The sequence below is a fragment of the Aptenodytes patagonicus genome, chromosome 1, assembly GCF_965638725.1.
Source record: "Aptenodytes patagonicus chromosome 1, bAptPat1.pri.cur, whole genome shotgun sequence".
NCBI classification, from domain to species: domain Eukaryota; kingdom Metazoa; phylum Chordata; class Aves; order Sphenisciformes; family Spheniscidae; genus Aptenodytes; species Aptenodytes patagonicus.
Window position 1 is genome coordinate 64,303,127 of NC_134949.1, and position 23,272 is coordinate 64,326,398.

Genomic DNA, 23,272 nt, shown 5'->3' on the forward strand with positions numbered 1-23,272 from the left:
GCGGCCGGCGGGCGGGGCGACCACGGGCGGGGGCGGGGCCTGCTGACGCCGCGCCGCCCCGTCCCTCACGCCTGCCCCCGGGGAGCGGGGCGGGGGCCGTGGCTCCTCCCCTCCCCACCGCCCCCGCCTCCGCCTCCGCCCGCGCGCGGCGGAGGGGGCGGGGCGGGCGCGCCCCCGCGCAGACGCGGACGGCGGGGCGCGCGCAGGTGGCGGGCGGCCCCGCTGCGCTCGCTGCCGCCGCGGGCCGGCCTCCGCCGGGGAGGGAGCGAGCGCCGGGCGGCCGGGTCGGGGCTGCCGCCGCCTCCCACGTGAAGGGGCCCGAACCGAGCCGCTCGCGGGCCCTGCGGGGCACTGCTGCCCCGCTCCCGCCCCGCTGCTTCTGGGAGGCGGCTGGCGCCGCGGCGCCGCCCCCGTGAATACTCCTCACGGGGTGGGCGTGGGGAGGGGGAGCTGCTGCGGCCCCCCGCTCCCGGGCGTCCCAGCCCCGCCGGCGGTGGATGCGCCCGGGAGGAGCCGCCGAGCCCGCCCAGCTCTTTCAGCCCGAGGGGGGGACGCGGGGCGCCGCGATGACTTGACGCCGGGCCGCGGCGTGCCGTGCCGTGCCGTGCCATGGAGGGGATGACACGCTTCGTGGTGGCCGCGGCGCGGTGGCGGCCGGCGCTGCCCGCCCTGCTGCCGCTGCTGCTCGCCGTGCCGGCGCTGCGGGGCTCGCCCGCCGCAGGTAAGGGAACAAAGGGGGCCCGCGGGGCCGGCCGGGCGGCGGCAGGTGTGCCGGGCCGGGGCCGTGCCGTGAGGGGGGGATCGGCCGCCGCTGCTGAGGGCAGCTGTCCCCGCGCGACGGCGTCCGTTAGCGGGCGCGTGCGGGGGGAGGCAGCGCCGGTAACAATGCGGCGGTGCGGGCGGGCGGGGGCCGCCTCTGCGCGCGGCGCTGCTGGGGAGCTCCGCCAGAAAACGCGCGCATTGTTTGCAGCCAAACCGCGTCCGCTCTGGCGTGGGGCCGTGGGCAGCCCCGACGCGCGGGGGGGCCGGGACCCGTTCCGCGGAAGCGAAGGAGAGAACCGGTGTGGGGAGGGGTGTTGGTGGCAGCCCCGTCCCAGACCTCTCGGGGGACCCGGCGTTTCGGGTGTGTGGGATGTCCTCCGCCAGCCGGTGGTCGCCCGGAGTTGTGCTCCCGGCGCCCGCTCCCCTCTCCCCCGCCTGCGGCTCTCGGAGTGCCCGGCGCGTTTTGGGGGTGCCGCGTGTCAGGCGGCGGTAGCACCTGCGGGGTGCAGGGCAGCCTGGTTCTCCTTCGCCTTTCAAGTTCGGGAAGCATCAGAGCCCCTCGAAACGTGAAATGCTACTTTCCAAGCACAGCCGTGGCATGAGAGAACTGTTTGGGCTTCAGGGGGTGGTGGTATTTCAAAATAGCTGGGAATCGGTGACCCCCTTTTTTCTCTCTCCTTTCCTCTAGTGGCTCTAGACATCAAAATTAGTCTGTAGTTAAGCAGCCACTTTAATCACAAAGATGTCTCATTTGGTTCTGCTCCCATAGCACTTCTTGGTTCATCTTTAATCTTTTTTTTAAAAAAATGCAACAACTAACGTTTCATAGAAGGGGACAATTTTGCTGTGACTATAGGTTTTGGTTTTGGTAGATAACAGGTATAAAGTAATACATTCTTGTCAACATCAATAAGTTGTTAATAAGTAGTAAGAAGCGATAAGAACCTGCATCAAGCTATTTCATCAAGTGCACCAACCGCTGTTGACTCTTTTATTTAAATGCAAGAATCATGGCAATTATTGTTGGGTCCTTAAGAAGCCTTGGTGTTATGAAACATGCTTATCTTTTTAATAATGCTTTATTTCCACTTCAGAAAGTAGTTTGTGTTTTGGCAGTGACTGGTTAGCTTCTCAGGGAAGTTATGCTCTGCTCCAGCTCCCTTCCTAGCCAACAAGAGATGTTCCATTTCCAGCCTGCGTGAAAGTTGATAATTTCTAGGAAGCTTCAGAGATTCTTTTTCTTAAATAGAACAGGCTTTGCATACAAGTAGGAGAAGGCAAAGCAGTAGGTTCGTAAGTTGGAGATTCACTTGGGTTTTTCGCCTCTTTGAGGTTAATAGAATGGCTGGGTTTCTTTTTCTAGATTTTCATAGTAAGTCGGTGAAGGCTTTTGTTTAATTGTTTGTCTAATACTTAGTAGTTCTTGATTAAACGTTGCTGTGGATTTCTGTGAACTTTGTGTGATTGCTGTGTATTCTTGTATAACTTAAAAACAGTGGTAGAAATATTATGTAACTTAGCCAGTGTTTGGGCTGCTGGAAGAGAGCACTTGAAGAAGACAGATCTTGCCCAAAGCGATGCTTTCCTGCTCAGTCTAGGGCAGTAGCCTTCAAGCTGTTTTGATTTGCGAGTCCTCTACGTTTTCTCTTTCCACTGGGCATGTGAATCATGTATGATGAACTTCAGCAAACTTGCTTTTTCAGAGGATGCTTGTCACAGACATCTTAGAAGTGGTCCATTGATCACAGAGATTTAAAGACCGCAGGTTGCAGAGAACAGGAATATTTTGTTCCTTATCAGTTAAGGTGAAATGCTTTATTAAAAAGCATGACAGGAGTCCGATTTCTCTATCTTGGGCCCATAATGTTTAAAAAGTTAGGACACAGCCTTTATCCTAATCTTTTCTTTAGCCTTGAAATGTTTTGATGGTATAATGGGTGGTGTGAAACAGAAGAGATGTGTACTGGCCATATGCAGTAGGCTTGGACAACATTCACTTAATTGCTCAATAGATTTACAACTCCCTGAGTATCTCTCTTGGGTGCAGTTCATTTGCTTTTCAGTGCCATTTGGTCTTGACCAGTTTAGGAACAGCAAGAGCAAACTCCTACAGCTTTGAGTTATGCAGAAGAGGCATACAGTAAGAGTGGAATGGCTGTTAGAGCCACTTGCTTGCAGTTGAAATAGCAAAGTGAATGTCAGTACTTAAGAAAATTAAGTAGTAAATCAACTTGGATTTTGGAATGCTTGATCCAGCTCCCATTGAAGTCACATGTCGCTGAATCAGGGCTTTGCTTCTACAATTAAGCAGATGCTGAACTCTTAGTATGTGGATAGGCTGCTAGTGTGCTAAAGGTAGGTATGCATTTGAGCACCTCTGTGAACTAAGGCTTTGGTCAGGCTCTGTGAATGTTTTACTGCTCAGCCCAGGCTGTGTTTTTGCTTTTGTTCCATTGCACAATCCGTGCAGCTCCCGCACTGACAATCAGGAGGATTTATCTTGTCTTGCTGTGCTGTTTTCATGGGAGGGAGGAGAGTCTGCGGTGAGTCTCCTCAGAGACTGAAGGACGAAAGACAAGTTGTGGAGGTCAGTCAAGGAATCAGATGTAGCTGCCTTATGGGACAGTTGCAGGATATTGTTTATTCAACTTAATTGCATGAGTGTGTTGCAGACACTTGAGTTGGCATCATGTCTCTTGTGGCCAGTTCAGCTTGTCAAGTTTGCTTCCCGTTCATTTTCACAGAAGACCCATATGGATGGAGGATTCCCTTTAAGACTGCTCTCTATGCTGTGCTTGCTTTATTTACGTCAGCCTTGTGTCTACAAGCTATGCTTGTAGTCTTGCCAGAGGAAATGTGGTTTTTGTTTGCATGTTCTTTCAAGAAGTTAGAATGCTAAACAAGCTAGTGGACAGTGCAGCTTTTTGTTCAGTTGTGTCTGTTTTGTGAGTGACATTTGTTTTCTGTGAAGCAAGGTCTTAGATTTCTCAGGCAGGGCTGGGACTTGAAATATAGTGTGCCTTTAACAAAGTAGGCTTTAACAGCTTTGATCTACCTTGGGTAATAGATTTCAGGCACTGGACACATTAAAGAGCAGTGATTCCTGCTGCAGCACAAATCTTTTCGAAGAGGTCTTGGGAACCTGATGATTGTGGTAAGTGGCAGGTTCTGACAACCCAGTTCTTATTTCTCAATTCAGAATACGTGTGTGTGTGTGTGTGGAGTTGCTTGGGAGAGAAGTGAAACAGAATAGGCTTCTTAATAATACAGTCTCACTTCAGCTGTGGGAGACATGGCTTTCCTTCATTTCAAAGTAAATCTGTTTATGGACCATGTCCTAAACTACCAGTGAGTCTCCAGTCTTGCCCGTTGTGGTGTACAGCATGAATAACACCAGTGGCATAAAAGTTATTATGGATGATGTCCTTAACTACTAGTGTGTCTCCAGCCTGGCCCATTGTGGCATACAGTATGAATAACACTAATTGCATAAGAGTTATTAAACAGAGTGCATCGTGGGAACCTATGTATAAGTAAAAAGCCATAAGGAAATAGCACAAGTTGTCTTTTAAGTTTTGTCTTAGAACCCCAAAGTTAAGTCAAAGGGTAGCATTAAATGAACAATGTAGACTTAATTTCTTTTTTGGCTCAGGTACAAGAATCACGTTTTCGCGGAGTCCTTGTTAGTATGGCCAGTTTTGCACTCTGGAGTTGCATGATACAGTATCTTTTTTTATCCCTTTAAGTCATATATTTCTGTGCTTTTCTTTAGTGGTTGCTAAACACACATGAGCTCAATAACATTTAATTGACACTCCCTATATGTGCTGTGTTTTCAGCTGTTGATGTTATTTAAGACAGCTGTTTTGGAAGACTAAGGGTAAACCTTTCATAAGAGCAATGGATTAGTGATGTCTTCTTCCTAATGCATGAGATGGGGAAAAGATACAACTGACCATCAGTTGTCATGTCACTGATTACATCAGTGTAATTAATTGCATGTAAAATGCACAGAGTAAATACTGGAAAATGGTAGACTGGGCTGATGGTACTAGCTCTTATTAAGGCTGTAAGATGTTATAAGATGCTCGTAAGAAATTGCTGCTTTGCAGTGGAGCTGAGAAACAACTATTTCAATTGAAATTTTATAAATTGTGCATTTTGCTATGGGCTGAAGCTTTTTTTTCTTTGCAAAATGTCAGTTGAAAGAGTTCAGCTACTTCTGATGTTGAGGCAAGAGGAAAACAATGGTTTCTGCTTTGAGTTCTGCCAGCTTCTTTTCTGAACAACTTTAATACCCTTATGCTTTGGAGCATGAAGTTAAACTTTGGCAGATTTTGTCTGCTCTGAAGGGGATGTTTTCTCTGCTGCTGCTTTGAAAGTGATTTTTTTCAAAAGCTTGTAACAACCGAATTTAGGCACACATGGCTGTGATAGAGATGATGCATTTTTTTTGTCTGCTAAGACTTGGATATATCCTATTCTCATGGAACCTCACTTACCTATTAATACTGACCAGGGGGTGTGTGTGCCACCTGGGCAAACATACTAAGCGTGCTTCCCATAGCACAAAATGGTACGTGAAAGATTTGACTTACCTGTGAAAGTCCATCTAAACTGCTCCAGAAGTGGGACTCAATTGAGCTTTAGGACTGAGGACCAGCACCTGCCTGCCTTGTGTTCGAGGAGGTGTCTCTGCTATGTAATGGAGTGCTTTACTTTCTTTAAGGGAACTCGGGCATCTACCTTGTGGTGCGGTGTTGTGTGGTGGTACTTGATTGCATTAGGCCCAAGAGGGAAAATGGAGAGAAGGCTTTTAGAAGGACCCAGTGTGGGACTCGGATTTAGTTAAGCAGCAGGAGTAAGAGAAGGGTCTACGGCTCTTTTCTGGTCACTGTTCTGCTCATTGATGAGATGTGTGCAGAAACCTGGGAGTTGTAGGAGTAGGAGGGGAAGAGACACACAAATTGCAAGAGGGTTTGTGAGATGAAAGAAACTGGAACTGGCAGGGCATGAAGACTAGGAGGCAAGACATTAGGTCAGGAGTGGGAAATGGGTCTGTGGATGAGGGAAACTGCAATGCAGAAATTAATCCTAGAAGAAATAAGCAGTGTAGCCTGGTGGTAGGATGAGCACGCTAGGAAACACAGATGGACTCGGTTTAGAAAAAGAAAATAAACCTCCAAAAAATAGGACGAATCAGAAGTAAGGAAGGTAAGGGACTGGGACAAGACTCGAGATGTGGCCGAAAGCATCAAGCATGGAATTTAGGAACAGGGAGGTGTGTGCCTGTTGCTCTGGGATGCTTTCTCCAGTATTTGGCACAGAACCCAGGGCTTCAGAGTGTCGGCCCTTTTCTCCTCTCAGCCAGGAGCATGATAATCTGCTGCTACTCCTTGAACATTTCGTGAATGCGCATGTTTCAGTCTTGTGACAGAAGTGTTTTTCAGAGTTTGTTTTAAAAACTGGAAAACTTCCTCCGCAGAAATTGTAGTAGCATATGAAGACTGCAAAGGCAAAAATCAGCAAGTTGGAAATACTGACGTTACAATAACCTGTAGAATTTTAAACTTCTGTGCCTGTAAGTTATGGTACAGCTATACTCACATGATCACAAAGTGTATATCCATATAGAAAATATTTATAGCTATGTAGGCACCTGCACATAAATATCTGTACGTACGCATACCCACACGCAGACAAGACCCTCGTCACATTCAGTGTACAAAACTGATCCTGCTCTGGGGAGAAATGGGTGTTGGATAGGAAATGAAGAAGATATCTATAGGACTCTTGCTCCTTTTGTAGCAGATGTTCGAAGGTGTGATATGAATGAGGCAGGGGACGGGGAAGTTTGAATAAAGGTTTCACTGTTAATGTAATTAAATGCTGTCCTGGACAATTGAATTGTGCTGCTGTTGCAGAGTTTGTGATGTGAGCAAGTTGCTTAAACCAAGCTTCCCACAGGTGGTTACTAGCTGTGTGTTCCTCATTTACTGGATGTGAGACCTCTGGGATCTGTGTTGCAGAAATGCTGAGTGCTTGCAGCTGCCAAAGAAGTCAAGGGGAGCTGTTCCTGAATAGATGTTGTGTCTGTAATTCTAAATACTCATTAATGTTTCAAATTAGGCACTCAGAATTTGACCTTGTTTCTTAGTTTCACCATTTGTAAAATGTAATTTCTTAGATGTAATTTCTTGTTTGATTTCAAAATAGTATGAAATTTTGTTCAGAAGTGGTAACAGCAAACACAAAAGAAAAGTTCATCAGAAAGCCAAAGGCTTTTGTCTTTAGAACAGTAAAGATTCAGTGGGTGATAAACCAGTCTACCGAACTTGAATCCACAGAAAAGAAGTTAAGAAATAAACTATTTGTAAGCAAATAGAAAGTAACAGGTGGTGGTGTAACAGTATGCATTTACCATATTAAGACTTTTTTTAGTGAGAGTTAACTAGCCTTATAGATGGGAAGACATACTATGCTGTATCAAAGTGTAGTAGGATTTTGTTCAATTTTTTTTTTAAATCAAATCTTCTTAAGAAGAACCCATATTTATGGCTGCTGATGTTTGTTGCTCACTTTCAGTTTTAGCAGTTTCGGCCTACGTCCCCTACCTTCTTGTTCTTCACACACAAACTGTTTTCTAATCCTTTTAATCCTCTTCCATTCTCCCCTCTGATTTAGAGAGGCTTCTCTTCTATGAATTAATTCCCTGTATAGAATTTTGAATTGGCTTTAGCCATCTAGTCGAGACAGTGTGTCTGGTCTTGTGGTTTGAAGTAGAGGTAAGAGGCTAAAATTCACTAGCAAGTAAGGGGAGAAGGAGGGAGGAATGCTGGAAATATAGTAAAAGAAGGGTCTGAAAATCCAGATGCTTTTCAGTAAGGAAAGTGCATAATAGTATCATACTGAAGGGGCTGAAAACCTGCGTGGCCGTAGGATGGGGAACAGGCAATGCAACAGTGCTGTATGAAGGGATCTGGTGTTTATTGTGGGTCACAGACAGAATGTGATTCAACAAGATCACAGTGGTGCTGGATCTCATGAACACATGGGTTATGGTCTTTGGCATATCCTGTGTAATAACTCTTTCATTCTCTTCAGTGGCAGAAGAACTCCAGGTGGAATGCTGTGTCTAGTATGGGACCTTGTCCTTCAGGGAAGAGGCAGGCTACTGAAGAGAGTTCAGATCACAGAAGTATTGGGGTGGCCTAATCTAGAACAAAAAAAGAGGTGGACAGGACTTTATTCAAACATATAACAGATAAATACAAAGAGAAGTGTAATAAACAGTTGTTTGTTGAGTAAGAAAAGAAGTGAAAGACTTGAATTGCAGTGAACAAGACAGGTTTTCTAGCTGCTGATCTTTCTAACAGTGGGGATAATGAAACCCTGAAATACATGGTTTGGGCAATAATGTAATCTGTCACTGGAGCTGTAAGAACAGCTTGTATAATGATCTAACGGAAGTGGATTGCAACAGTGATTTCACAGTGGTGTAGAAGTATGGAATAGATGACCTGAAATATTTTGCAATTCTGTTTTTGTGAGATTCTGCAAATCATGTAATTTATGTGCAGATGTGCAACATTGGGGCCAATATCTGTTCATTACTGAAAACTTTGGTGTGCTGTTCAAGTGAAGAAAGAATCTGTGGTTGTATAGTTAAATACTGTGTCATAATGTTTATGCAGAGAAAAGCTGAATTAGGATTTCATAGGTAGCCTTAGTAATGACACTTCCTAAGTTTTGAGTGATTGATTTTAGGCTTAACAGTTTTGTAAGGTTTCAAAGAATATTTTGTAATCCTTGCTGTAGTGACTTTATCCTTAGTAATAACAGGTGGGAGGAACACACTAATTTTTTAAGTTAGTCTCTGTGCAAGTTCAGTTTCTTAAGCATTTTATAATACTACATAGATTATCACTGAGAGGACAGGTACAAGTAAATGGTGTGGATGTGATTCTGCATGTCTTATCTTTATTCATCAGCTGAATTACTAGCATTTGTTTATCTAACAGGTGGGATGGAAAGAGGCAGTATTAGTGCTCAAAACACTTTATTGGTATTTCTATGAAATGTATAGTTGGGCAAGCTGGGAACTTGTTCATCTTGGCACAGATTTAGGATTTACCCTTGCCCTTAGGGAAGGGAGAGGTGATGGAAGGAAGAGGTCCTAAATGATGCAAGATAATTGGGAGACTGAGCAAATAAATAGCACTAGACAAAATCTTTCAGTTGCCTGTCTTGTATGTGCTGCCAGCCAGTGTAGCACATGGCTGGGGTCCGGGTTGAAGGGAGAATGCAAAGCTTCTGTTCTTCAGTAGCTGAGAGACAGCGGGTGCCCCACCTGGTGACTGGGAAGTGACTGGAAGAGTTTCCTGACTGGAGCGGCAGCCACTGGGAGATCAGCACAGATGTCCTGGCCAGAGCTGTGCACTTGCTGGCCTGCACTCAGGTGTGTGCAGTACTTCTCAGCTCTGCAGCGAGTGTGTCCTGACAAAGCTTTTCTGGACAGTCAAGGCAGCGGGGAGCTGTCTATGCACCCTTTGTCTGAAATCGGTTGGTATGGCAGGGGGAGAGGGGGAGGATAGGAATTTTGATCAGGAGGATACTGAAATAAGGAACAACAAAGATAACACTAGGGGCTGGGACTACTGTAGGAGTGGGTGAAGCTGGGAATATGGATTAGGGTATTGATGATGGAAAGCTTAGTTGAGAAGTGCTGTGGTAATAAGAGGGCTGCTTGATATTGGTAAGTTGGAGGTTTTCATGGCTCCCTGTATATTTGACTTGAGCATCCTCACTTTAGAGCTTGCCCTAGAGCCTATGCAGAAGAAGCTGAGGCACTTGCACAGGGCATTTTCTAAAGGGGTAGCTGCGCTCAGTTTTAGTAGAAAACTCGGATGCCTGGTAAGATATATTTGAGAACTGTAGATGCACCTGAAGGTAAATGGTCACATAGGACAGGTAGACAATACAGGTAAAGATGTTTTTTCTTAAGTAGTACTGATACAATTTACAGATTTTGTTTTCAGCCTATTTTTTCTTAATTCACACCATTTTGGACTGAATTTCCTATCGAGTGTTTTCATACTGAATAAGAAAATCAAACTGGTATCATTTCTTACACGAGAAGAAGGGTCTCCTTTTGTTTGCTCCCCAGCCAATAGTGTATGGAACTAGTTTGTGGATGCTCTCTAAGTAAAAGTTCTTTCCTCATCTAAAGGCAATTGTTTGATACTGTAGGGTGGTGCAGGGACTGTTTATTCTCCTTCTAATTGGGTGTGAACTCGATTAGATGTTGAGCCTGTCTCACCTTTTCCTGTGGCCTGTAATTCTACTTTAAATAAATTCCACCTCATGTATGCAGATTTCAGTGACCACTGCTCAACCACAAAGCCACAATGATTTAGTTCAGCGTTATTTGGAGACAAAGCTCCAAGCATTTATGTAGCAGACCCCTCTGGGCTAATATCATGTTTCTTTTTGCATAGAAGGAAGGCAGTTGTTTATCAGCTACACTGGATTCTGTTTAGGTAACTTCTCCAGTGGATGCCTGTATTTAAAACTGGAGCTAATGCTGAATTGGGACTAACTTGTGTGATATACTGGGATAGAAATTGCGTGTCACAGAACAAAATCCTGATCTAGAGCAGAAGTCTGGTTTGAAGATGTTTTCAATTAGAAGCTGACAGTGACCTTACTTCCTGTCCTTATGCTGAAAGATGAAACAGATTTGGGCTTCCAGCCATTGACATTCAATTTTTAGAAGATGTAATTTGTTCCACCCTGAAAGAACAAAAAAAAAGTTTTTCCTTTGTCTTTCCAGAGTGCATGTGCTTTTTATAGTAACTTGGTTAAAAAAAATTATGTAAATGCTTATCAACATAGTAATCAAGGTTTTATCAAGAAATATGTTATCCACTATCAATACAAGCAAGGAAGTTTCAAGGAAATAAATTGTATTAGTCTGTTTACTTTGTTTTCTTCTGTGAGTAGTTACTTTGCTGCTTCCACTGCAGACAGGTTCATAAAACTGTAAAAATTGTCAGAAGGATTAGGATAGCTGAGGAATGTGAAATGAATGTAAATCCATTTTGCTTCTGTTTAAATTGACTGGATTCCAAGTAGATAGTGTCACTTGAAAGTATAATCTTCTTAAAATCCTGGGAGCATTAGAAACTTAGAAACAAAACCGAGCATAGTTTCTGTACTGGAGTATTAATTCTTACGATTCTTTAGCATTTACTGTTGCTATTTACCGTGTGTGAAGTTTAAGCACTGAGGTCATGTGAAGATAGTTCTAGAAGTCTTAATGTTAAAGAGGTTCTTTCAGATTTACTAAAACAACACTCAAATGAGTTGTTTTTATGTATTTCTTGAATGAGCCAAACCCATCATTAAAACATGCTACTGATGTGTGAGATTGCACTGACAGTTTAGAATGGTTGTATTATTTTATATTTGGAAATAAAATACAACCTTGAAGAACAGAATGCAGCTTTATGTTGTATCATGTATTCAGTACAAACATCCATGTCATTTAGGCAAGACACTTCAGAAATATTCTGCAGTACTTTCCCTCATTCCTAAATATTATCAGCCTTGGAGGTCACATCTAAAACTTGTTCTCTGTAAATATGATGTTAAATAGCTTTCTAGATATTTTTAAAAGCAGAAAAATATATAAATTTTACATCTTCCAAATGCAGGTGCAAGAGTTAATATGCTTTATGAAGACAAGTATTTTGATTTGAGTGAATACTTCAAGCTCCTACTTCCATTTCTCATACATCAGAAGTTACATTTCTAATGAATTAGTGGACTTGGGTTTTATGAAGACATATTTTGAGATTCGTTGCTTTTGGTTTTGAGAGAGTTGGAAAAAAATGAGAATTTTACCAGTAGAATGAAAGTAATGAATTAATTAAATGGTAGCTATTGGAATTCTTCTGTCTAAGATCAATCCTTGTGAATTGAATTATTTGGAGGAGGGCAGGTGAAAAGCACAGGTGCATGTTAAATGTAATTTGTCATAGGCAGTCAAAGCAACCACCCAAAACAGCAGGTGTTTGTGGAACATGCATATAAGCTCAGGTGTGTAGTACTGGTTTGTGCTCATAATGCATTAATATGTGTGTGTTTTGGTTTGGTGTTTGTTTTTTGTTGTTTTAGTTTTTTTTCTTTTTTTCCCCTTGGGAGATGAGGGAAAACTTTAAATGAGATTGTTTATTTTCATGATTGAAGAATGCATAAAGGGTTGAAGACCGTGCAGGTTTGGCTGTATGAACTCTCCCAAATTGGGACCTCTGCCTCAAGTTCCATTTCTGTTATGCTCACCTTAGGAGCTACATCATACAGTAATCTGATACCAGTTTACTCTGGTAATTCTACAATGCCTTTGTTAAGTGTTTCTTTTATTGTAATGTAAAGGATCATGAACATAGTCTGTCAGCGGGAAAGAAGTAGAATAGGGAGCTACCAGAAGTTTACAAGACAGGGAACCCAAATGATCAAAGCTTTCATTAGACTAGCTATCTTTATAACCTACAGTATTTTTATTGTGCTAACTTTCGTACGGTTCATCTTGCCTGGGAACTTTGTAAGGTCATAAGCTCGTTGATGCTTCCTGAATTGTTGCTGCAGTGTAAGAGAAATAGCATTACTACATCCTTTCTAACTTCTGGGACTGGATTCCTTGCTGCTTCAGATATGTTGAAGGTAAAACTGTTAAGTCGAGGCAAGAATTTCATCCTGTGTCTGCAGGTCTAAAGAATTTAGAGCTTTTAAATTGCAGCTCTGTTATCTCAAACTAAGTGGAAAATATTGAAATAGGAGTTTTGTTTGAAACCTATATATTTAAAAAGAATGTTTGGGGTTTTTTGCTGATTTGCTTTCTTGAAAGACTATCCAAGACAAGTACATCAAAGCCAATGGGATATGTTATTAACAATAAATGTCTTGTATGTCTCAAACTCCTGTTCATAGTCTTTTGGAGGAACAGGTTTGTTTTTTCTCAGTGTGCACGATTTTTTTTTATATTTGAGAAGTTGAAAAGAACATGGTAGGTGTAAGATTTTTTTTTTTATTAAACACTTGTGTTCATGCAGAAATTGTTCAGTGGCTGTGTAATTGAGTTAGAGTAGCATGACTTGTGATGATGTAGTCCCTGACAGTCGTATCAATAGCCTGTTTTCCATCCAAAAAGTCTTGCAGACCTCCTCATAGCATTCTCTGTTGGTGTTTATGCAAAATGGCACATTTCTAAATAAAAATCATGCTTTGGTAAGTGGGCTGTTCATGAAGCAATCAATTTATATTTTAAACAAGTAAACCCACCAGATTTTCCTCTGTTTTTACACATTACAGCAGGCGTTATGTATATTGAATCAGAAGACACAACAATAATAGAGTCAAGACTAGTCTTTGGAGCTCAGCCTTGTGTCATATCAGTGTTTTCTGTTGTTTGTCTGGAAATGTTGAATTGTCATGATATATACCTATTCGAGTAGAGGCACAAGACCAAGAGATTTCACTTCATAAACATGGTAACATGGTTTCTTTTATCCAATATAGTAAACTTCAAATCGTTTTCTTCCTCTTTTTCTTCCCTCTTGGAAGAAAGTCCTTTTATGGGATTTTTTTTTTTAACAAATGTATCAACATTCCCTTCTGTGCTTTCCCCAAGGCTCCTCTTATTTTCCCCTATATATTCTGCCCTCTTCGATACCTCTCTGTCTTGGAGTGAAAGTTGCAGGGAGTTCCATCTTACCTCCTACTGAAAACCAGAAGAAAAATGACGTGATTCCAGCTTTTGTTGGTTTTGCACTCTGTATACTTCTTCCAAGCTCTTAAGGAGGAGAGTAGAACTTGTTAGGCATGGGTGGGGTTTTTTCTTGTTGGGGAAGGGAAGACATGGAAAAAGGGGAGGAGGAAGAAAGCAGGAGTGCAGTCTCTTGCCAGACGTGAATGATTGTCCCTCTTATGAAGCTGTGACTCTGTTATTCCATGCAGGGGAAAATCCAGTTGATGTTTCTGTTACTTCTCTCTTAGCTTGTCACTTCAGCTTTTTGGATGGTTGTTGTATAGGCTGTGTTTTTAAAACAGTACTTTATTGGAATATTTTTACTGTTTTGTTTTTTTGTGTTTTCTCCTTTAAATGGGATAGTTCTTGAAACCCTAACTTGGAGCACAGTCATGAAAACAATTGGATTGGCACCTCTGGAGTGCAGAAATGAGTATCTGGGGACGTAAGGGAGCGGCAAGAACCTTTCAAAACACAGCTGCCACTGACAGAATGGCACCACAGCTCTATTTTACTCTGAAATTAATTTGTTAAGGAGCAACTGGATTAGAACTTGCTTGATCTTAAATAGCCTGTACTATTGAGAAACCTTCATTTTAACAGCAATTTCTTTCTCATTTGAACTTGATTACTTACTAGTAATTTTTATGACTGTTGCTCTTTCTGGAAGTTTTATCTTCTGAAAGGAAAGTGGATCTTTGTATTTTTAAGTAGTTCAACTCTGAAAGTACACAGTAAAATCTTTTTCTTTATGGAAATATTCATATGAATGATTGAATTAAAATGTCTCCTTGGTGCTCAGTCATAGCATACTTGGTATAGAAAGTTTAAGCTCCGTAATTTGTCTAGATAAAGAATTTTCACTTTTATAACTGACAGGTTTAGAGAACTAGTGTTCTGGCTAATGCATTTTAGTAGGGCCCTACATCCTTCTTTACGGTTGATGCCTTCTGTTTTAGGACTGGCTTCAACACTTGCCCTAGCATCAAAATGATTTACTGTTCAGTCCCCGCATGGGCACTTCAGTTCCTTTCTTCACACTGTTTCTGCATACGCTCTCCCTGCGTAGCCTGACAGGTCCCAAGCTTTGCCAACACCCTAGGCTTTCCTCCATCTGCTTGCTTCCCTGCGCGACAGCCGCTGCTCCTGCTTTGTGCTTTGTAGTCCTGGAGGACTAGTTGGGATACTGGCTCAACCGGTGTCGCTGTTGCATTTTTGGCTCTGTGCTATTTCTGTACACTGTATCAAATAGAAAACCACCTTGTAGTTACACCTGTATTATTGTGTGTGCAAATCAGGCCCTTACTATGAATTCATTCCAGTCTAACAAGCCATGCTTGTCTGTAGGGCAGCAAATGCATCCCTGGACGTTCTGAGGTGAATGCACAAATACATGTTTAGAGGTCTCGGAGGTCTTAACTCTGAAAGCTAGCCTGTCCAGGACCATGTGAAAAGCAAGTGGGAGTTAAAATTTGGGTGGCCCAATATGAAATGGTAAATGTCTAGCACCTGACTGAAATCAGGTTATAAAGTATCTATGATATATCATGCTGTCTACCTACTGAAGAGTTGCTGCTTTAGACGTTTTCTGCATCATCCAAGAAGAGAGTAAGATTCCAATTAGTGGGCTTCAGCATTAAGTAGGTAGTGGAAATGTTTGTTTTCTTGCCTGATTCAACATTACCATGTGAGAGACAGGATTTGATATCACTGTTTGTCAGCACTGGAGGCAAAATATTTTGTAGTGAGTGCACTCATCGATTCCAGCAGTTTTGCAAAGTTTTATGAGTGCAAACTTGCTGGTGGCTGCTGCTGACAGCAGCTTTCCTGTGAGCTGAAGAGTTAAATTAGTGGTGTGGGGCCTGTTGCGTTGCCTCCCAGAGCAGGAGGGGCAGCAGGGACGTTGACAAGTAGCATGGTGGCATGTCAGTTCTCAGCCCCTTCTGAGGGAAGCTGGGCAAACTAATGTGTTTTACAGTAGAGAATGCAGGAGTCTTCCTGAATGTTGTGGTATTGTGGAGGGTTGGGAGCAGAAAAGAATACTGAAATATTTTGGAGAAAAATATAAGCCAGCATGTTTCTTATTACACAGTAAATGGGTATGTTTTTATTTTTGTCTCAGTGGTCTTTTTAAAGCCAAATGATACTGAACTCAGTATTTTTTTTTCTTTGTCTGTTGACTTAATGATGGAACAGTGTCTTGGGGAGAGGAAGCCTCATCAGGGAGAAACTAATAAAAATGAGTCATTTGAGGCTGTGCATATTATAGGTCACTTTAGAGAGACTGTGTTTTTCCAATCTTGTATGGAACTGGAAGTGTCACCCTTGTGGTTTCTTTAATTATGATTTAAATATCACATGGATGTGAAGCATTAAAAATGCTAAAGCATCTCTGGGACTGAATTAAAAAAAAAATCAGTATTGCAGTTCTCAGTGGTACTTAAAATGGAGGATGACTTTTTTGCCAGAATAGGCTTTAATTGAAAAACAGACTTCCTGATATGTCCCTACGTAATGGTGTAAAAGCTTTAGACCTTTTGCTGTTCTGTATAGTTAGCATCAATAATGAAATTTTGCACTGCCACTAAGAACTAATGCAGGAAAATTTTCCAGATGTATGTATTTCAACATAAAATCTTAGTCATATTTCACTTCATTCACACTGATAATTTTCATGTGTTCTGTTCAGTAATTATATGAAGATCTGTAATGGGTGTATTTATCTATCCTGTCTAGCAGTATAATGGTCTTTGAGATACTCGGGGAAGTGTGAAGATCTCTCATGATGCTGACTGTAACAGACCTAGGCTCTAATTAGGGCTAGTTTATGTAAACCAGTTTGGGAACTGAAAAGTTCTGTTTCCTAATCCCTTGCAGAGGAAGGAGGGGGAAAAAACCAAACCAACAAACAGGAGGCTCAAGAGCACCATACAAATCTGAATTTGCGGACATTTTAAAGAAAACTTGTTGGAAATGCTAGGTTTCATTAGATTTTCGTATTAAATAGTTTTTTTTGTTTTAGATGGATGTTTTAGATGGCCTTTACTGGAACCTCCTACAGGAAACACCGACATGAGTCTTTGTTGTGAAGTGGTACTGTATTGAGTATTCAGATTTTCACAGCTTCATTTTTTCTTATCCCCTGCATGTTTCCATATCTGTGTTGTAGGAATATGACTTGCATCTGAGGAAGATGTAAGGACTTGCATGCAGGTTTACTGGTTTCCTGTAAGGAAACCATGGCGCAAGCTTGATGTGGTGAAGTGCTTTTCATCAGTCACTGAGTTCTACAGAGTAGGCATGAAACTAAAGATGCTTTGAGTTTTCCCAGATGTTTGACAGAAAAATGGTATCAATAGCTTGTCCTTTAATAGGTTTTTCTTCTTCCTAGACCAAACTCGAGTCAAGTATACAGTTGCTGACTTTTCAGGTAGAGAAACATCATTCTTATGTCAACAGCATCACCTTATGGCACCCACGAGATGAGATGTTGGTATATTACTGGCATTTAATAACCAGTGATGACTTTTTAGAGGCTTAATGTCTTGCGGGCATAACTTTTGCTCAGTTAAATGCAAAAGTTTGTTTATTTCACTTTGTTTACTTCAGTTTATTATGAGATTAACACTCCAAGCAATGTGATTTACCTCAGAAATGCTTAAAATGAAAAAATCTTCACTATCTTAGCCAACTTAAAGCCTTTGGAAACTGTCTTCTGTGCAAAGGTCTACTGTCTTCCAGTGAACTTTATCTTTTTCTTGATTATTGTATCTGTTTGTTGTATGTCGTTCCTTAGAAATGAAATGCTTCTTGATGAAGGGGTGAGGGGACTGTTGCTAAAATGCTCTGGTTTTGTAAACCTGGAACTGAACTGGATAAGAGAGGAGGGAGGACAGAGGAAATGAAACATTTTGTTGATTGGCTTAACATACTAGCAAGTAAGCGGACCATGCTTGAATTTTGGTGTTACAATAGGATAAAAAATGGTAAGCATATTTAATCATGGTTTGGGATATTTTAGGTCCCTAATAACAAAGGAAGGCAGGCTTTTTTTCCCTTTAAATCCTTATTTAAGTGATTTTATTCCCCAGTAACAGAAATTGATAGAAGAAATGGTGGTGAGGGGAGGGAAGGAATCCTGTGCAGGTCTCTGTTAGCATGTTGGCATTATCGTATTTCATATTTGCCATGAGAAACAAGTGTTAATATGTTTAATGAAAGACAGCACAAACACTTTTCATTTACTAAAACTGGATTTTTGATAGTGAAAAACATTAGTCAGCACTTTTTCCTTTTCCTTCTTCAGCTGTGGGGAGAGGAGCATTCAGTTTTTAGATTATAACAACTTTTACACTTCTATTAAAGTTGTTTTAGACCAGCTTTATGAACCACCTATTTAATATTCAGAGTATAACCTCTCATTTTATGACTATGGAAAGACCTACTATTGCAGCTCCACCAGATACTATATATGTATTTTTCTTCTAGATTGATCCTTGGGTAGCATCTTATGGGCAGTGTTCTGTGCAGTCATTTGTCATTTAAACAGCATTATTGCAGTTCTGTTATGAACTATTACAAATTATCACACAATATACCAGACCAATGCATGATAAATGTAGGATACTACTCGGCAAACATGAGAGGGATGTTGCTGGCTTAGGGTGCATTGAATGTGTCGGAGATGTTGCTTTGTCTGGCAATGTGAAAGAGACACAAAGTGACTTTCTGGATTGCAGAGAAGTTGGGAATTGGGAGTAATACGCCCCATCGGAGCTGAGTCCTTAAAAGTGTACTCCACAAAGGTATCTGTTGTGATTAGGTATTAGCTTTAGATTAGCAAGCTAATTAAACCCATTTGTTTAAAGATGCCATAGAACAGACACTAACACAGTGTACCGGGCTTTGTTCACTAACATGTTGAATAAAATTTTTGTAGGAAGCTTAATTTTGGTTTTTGTGCAAGTAACATAGGGAGGCTAAGCTGATTTGTCTAGAGATAAGCAGTGAAGGCCATATTAGTGTCACGGCAAAAACTTCTGAAAAACAGTGATTTGGGGCTGGAGGGGAATGTATCAGGAGGAGGAAGAGTTTGGTACGCTGTTGAAGAGGAGCTCACTGTGCAGTGGTGTGGTTGAGAATAATCTTTAAACATATGAATGGAAGCTGGGAAGTTTTCTTACCTGTGTATGCGGCTGTTGTATGGTAGCTACTAGTGTCAACTGTTCAGGAAGGATATAGGCTAATTGGGGATGGTTCAGAGAATACCCCCATGAGGCTTTGGAAAAGATGTTTCCATGTGAAAATGTCAAAAAGAGCAGCCTAGTTAACATGTTCTAGAAACAGTGGAGATGTGACTTGATTTGTGTTGTGGAAAATATAAATTCTGTAGTGGAAGGGCCTTTGGACCAGATAGGAAAGATTATCAGTAAGGGGAAATTGAAGCTTAAGAACGTTAGACTGGGAGTTACTTATAAGGTTTGTAACAAGTGTTGGAAACTTTAAAAAGCAGGAGTTAATTTAGCCAAGATTTATGAACTGAATTAGGCCAGAGATGGGGCTGGAAGATCACATTGTAACTTTCTGTCATTATAAACTTCTGGCTATGTGCTGTCAAAGAACGACATTATGGAGTCTAATCATGTAGTATGAAATCTAATTCTCCTTTCCTTTGGCTCCAGTCACCTTCTGTTGGAGTAAATGACAAAACCTGCTCCCACCAAGAGCATATGATATTGCTTGTGCTTGCCACCAATGGCTGGGATTTAGGGGAGATTGATACAAAGTTTTAGTGGTTTAAAAACAATCGTTTCTGTACCAAAAAATGTCAAGGTTTCAAGATGGTAATGAATTGCAGTTTTATAGAATATGACAGCATTTTTAGAATATGATGCTGAAAGCATACCATGCAATCTGATAAATAAAACTTTGGCTGATACATCAGTTTTGCAGTGTAATCCTGGAACACGCAATGTTCTGAAGGGTGACAGGGCACAACATGGGACGCTGGTGGTGCTGTGGCAGTCTCAGGAGTGGGGAGCTGGAGGTGAGCTGAGCTTAGTCACTACCACCCAGGCTGACTGTGTTCCTCCCTTTTTTCTAGCAAGTGCTAGAGTGGAGTAGTGGGTGCCTTCCTGGCACCCGTACCAGGAAGGGTTCTGTGGGTGTAGAAGCAGATGGTTGTGTTTGGATAATATTCTGAATTCCCATGAAGAGGCAAGAAGAAAGAAGGGAAAGGAAGGAAGCCTCAGAGTCAACTTTTCCACCAAACGAGAAGTTCCCCAGAGATGTGTGTCACCACAAGTAAGAGGTAGCTCTAGAAATAAAACTAGAAGAGGACCAGAGAATAAGTTGTAGACACCTCTTTCGTCCCTTCCCTATTGACTCCATTACACCAAAGGTTTAATTTGCTTGGACTATTGGGTAGTATTTAAAAAAAATTTTTTTTTTGCATGGGCGTCATGCCAAGGTTCAAATGGTACGGGCCAGTATTACTTGTGCTTGAGGGGAGCCCTACTACATTTCATGCGCTGGCAACTGTTAGTGTGCACAGAGTGAAGAAGATGGAGTGAGTTAAACTGACACTTCTGTAGCAATGGAAACTTTTTAATAAATAATTCAATGCAGTACTATAGCAGCTGGTATCTGTGGTGACCAATATCAATCATTTTTATGGTTCTCTCTCACTGCCTTGCTATGTTAGCCATTTACCTGGAGTGTTTGTTATTTTAAACTGATGGGAAAGGGGGACAGAGGGGGACAGCAATATCTCAGTAGTTTTGTTTGTGTGGTTTTCAGCTGTAACCTTTAAGGCCTCTGTTGAGTGAAATGCTAGCATAGGGTTTTGTCCAAGTCGTTCTGAGGAGAGATCCTATTGATCTTGTACTTGCTCTGGTGAAGATGGCATCATCTGAACTGGACCCTTTGGGCCAAAACCATTTACTGTTTGCTAGCTGAACTAGTTTGTGTTTGTTCAGTTCAGTTGTTTGCTGCTGAATTTCTACCATGTTCAGAAATCCTTATGGAATTTCTTGCTCTACAAGCTATATGCAGCAGAGCTATTACTCTTTGTTTTGACTTGTAGACTCCTACTAGCTAGTAAAACTTGACGGTGATAGGTTTTTCCCTTCTGAGTTTCCTTTTGTGGATGTTTTAGAAATAGTATATGGTCTCCCCAGGAAACTGGGAAGTAAAGGTTGAAAAATCTTGCTGTAATGACATTTGAGGGTTCCTGAACTCAGGTTTACACCAGGTTTCAAACTTAGTGCAGTGGTTGACCAAGAAAAGCAATGGGTGGGGAAAAGGACTAGCTGAATGGAAATGAGGCAACTATTTTGTGGCTTTTCCTTAGAGAAATGGATGTGGCTTAGGAAGTGGTTTTTATTGATGGTGCCCTTTATATTATTCACAGTCGACAGAAAATGTGAAAACTGAGTAAGAATCTGAGAAGTGGGAGGGGAAAGATGTCTGGTGTGATTGAACAGGATTGTGTTCTGAGAGGTCAGAGCAGCAAAGGACAGACTTGAAAAGGGCATGGCAGATAAAAGTGCAACAAGAACAAAAAGAGCAACAGAAGAGAGAACAGAGAATAAAAATATGCTCTTCAAAACCAGCATATCTATGAAACTATCTTCCTTTGAAACTGAAGTAAATGAAAGGCTTCAGTTCTGTAGGTAGTGATGGATTTCAGTAAAATTATTCGAGAGCTCCAGTCCCACCATCCAAATACACTAATGTGCAAGAGTTGGCTGACAAAAAAATACCCATTTAGAACAGTTTTTGATGTGAAAAATTGCCAGTGTGGAAGAAACTAAGACAAGTCTTTGTCCCTTATGTTTCTCTGAACGTAAATGACAAATAACTTAATTGTCAGTTAAAAACTGATGATGGATCTTTAAAGGTATGCGATGCGTTTGTGACTTCGTGAAACTTTCGTTTTTTGTTTAAAGTGAGGGCTGTAATGCTTGTTGCAATATGTCGCATACAGAACAGCATATTCTGAAGTAATGCAAATTCATGGGATATATACAGACCACGTGAAGATTCACAGTGTTGAAATGAATGATGGCACTGCTGTGGAAGGTTGTGGGACAAGTTTTCAAGCAAGTGTTTAGGTAGAACACTTGAGCAAGAGTTCTCAGATCTTGCATGGCCACATGACGAGAAAGGTAACTTACATCAATGAACTGCAAACTTCTGAAAGGAGGGTAGTAATTGCACCTTGTTCTGGGGTTTATATTCCTGTTACTGTAAAGGTTCAGATTGATTTCAGCAAATAGGTCTTGGAGGAGATAACATTTTGCCAGCAAAACTTTCATTCCCAAAGTGTGTTGGGAATTAAAGGAAATTGTTTAGTGGACAGTTTAAAAAAACACTACCTGTTTTAATAACATACCTAGCAACTTTCATGTCTGGGGCTGTGTGTTTGGTGTGCTTTATCCACATGGCAGATACTGAAATTTGTTTCTGCTTCGCTCCTCTGTCTCTGCTGTTTTGCAGCAAAGGTCAAATTAACTCTGTGGTTACTCAGAGCTAAGGAAACGGAGCAAGCTTGTAGTATTCATTTCTCTGATTTCTTCTAGTTTTCTGCAACTGAATGCAGTATGAATACAGTATTTTTAGGTATTTGTATGGGGTTTTTTTAATCTATTTATGCTCTTTGGATTCTTAACATCCCATGGCAGTGAGTTCCACAATTTAGTTATGCTTGGGGCGAAAATACTTGTATTTTGTTGCTATTAAACTTATGCTAGTTGATACCTTTATTGAATTTTTTAACCATTTATTCTGAAATGTCATAATTGGTTTTTAATTAATCACATCTTTCCTACTCATGACTCTAGAAACCTCATTTTCATAGTCCCACTTCTGTTGTCTTTCCTCCAATCTGAAGAATCTTATAATGGAGCCAGTCTGTACCTACACTTTATCCTTAATCTTCTCTGCGACACCTCAATTTCTCTATTCTTTTTTGGGAGTGATAATTATAATTGTGCAGCACTTAAGATGAGATCACAATGTTTGCATATAGTGTGGCATAATAACATGTTTCTGTTCTTGTTCTCTATTCCTTTCTGAGTGGTCTTTAGTATTCTGTTTTGTCTTTGATTTCTGCTGACATTCTGAGTTCACATGTCAAAATCATGGTGGATGGTACTTCACAGTCTCTTTTCCTGAGTAAGCAGTAGCTAACTTAGAGCTTATTGTTGCTTCTGTAGGTAGGGTTGTTCTTCCTCCTTTCTGTACTTCACATTCATCAATCCTGAATTTCACCTAACATGGTGGAAGCCCGTGGTATCGGAACAGCCTTCCATTGCTCTTCAGTGTCAGTTTTCAGTTGGGACTTTTCTGAAATGCTGTTGGCAAATGTTGTCAACTTATTCACCTCTCTGTTCCTGATCGTGTTTTGACGATATTAAGCATCGTAGCTGCACCGCTGCTGGAAATCTCTTTGCATTCTAAAGCTTTTAATTGATTCCTGCTGATGTCTTGAGCCTAGTCTATGATAGTTAAATTTAAGAGTTTTGATTAGGAGCTTTGTTAAAGGCTTTGAAAATCCAGTTAGAATTGTTTCCAGTGGAGTAGCACTGTGTACACACTGCTCTTCACAGAACTGTCACTGACATCTGAGAGACGATTCCCAAAATTACTTGGGAATCTCTGAGATTACAACCTTTAACTCTTTCACAGATCATTGTGCTT

General features: G+C 41.5%; 1 protein-coding gene across 3 annotated transcripts in view; it reads left to right on the forward strand.

The window, feature by feature from the left end:
• Positions 1 to 609: 609 nt before the first annotated feature.
• KIAA1549 (KIAA1549 ortholog) overlaps positions 610 to 23,272 on the forward strand; it is a 152,098-nt gene continuing 129,435 nt past the window's right edge. For all 3 annotated transcript variants that reach the window (XM_076339853.1, XM_076339861.1, XM_076339870.1), the window contains exon 1: positions 610 to 721. In XM_076339853.1, coding sequence (XP_076195968.1) covers positions 610 to 721 — 112 coding nt within the window. The remainder of the gene's footprint in view (positions 722 to 23,272) is intronic.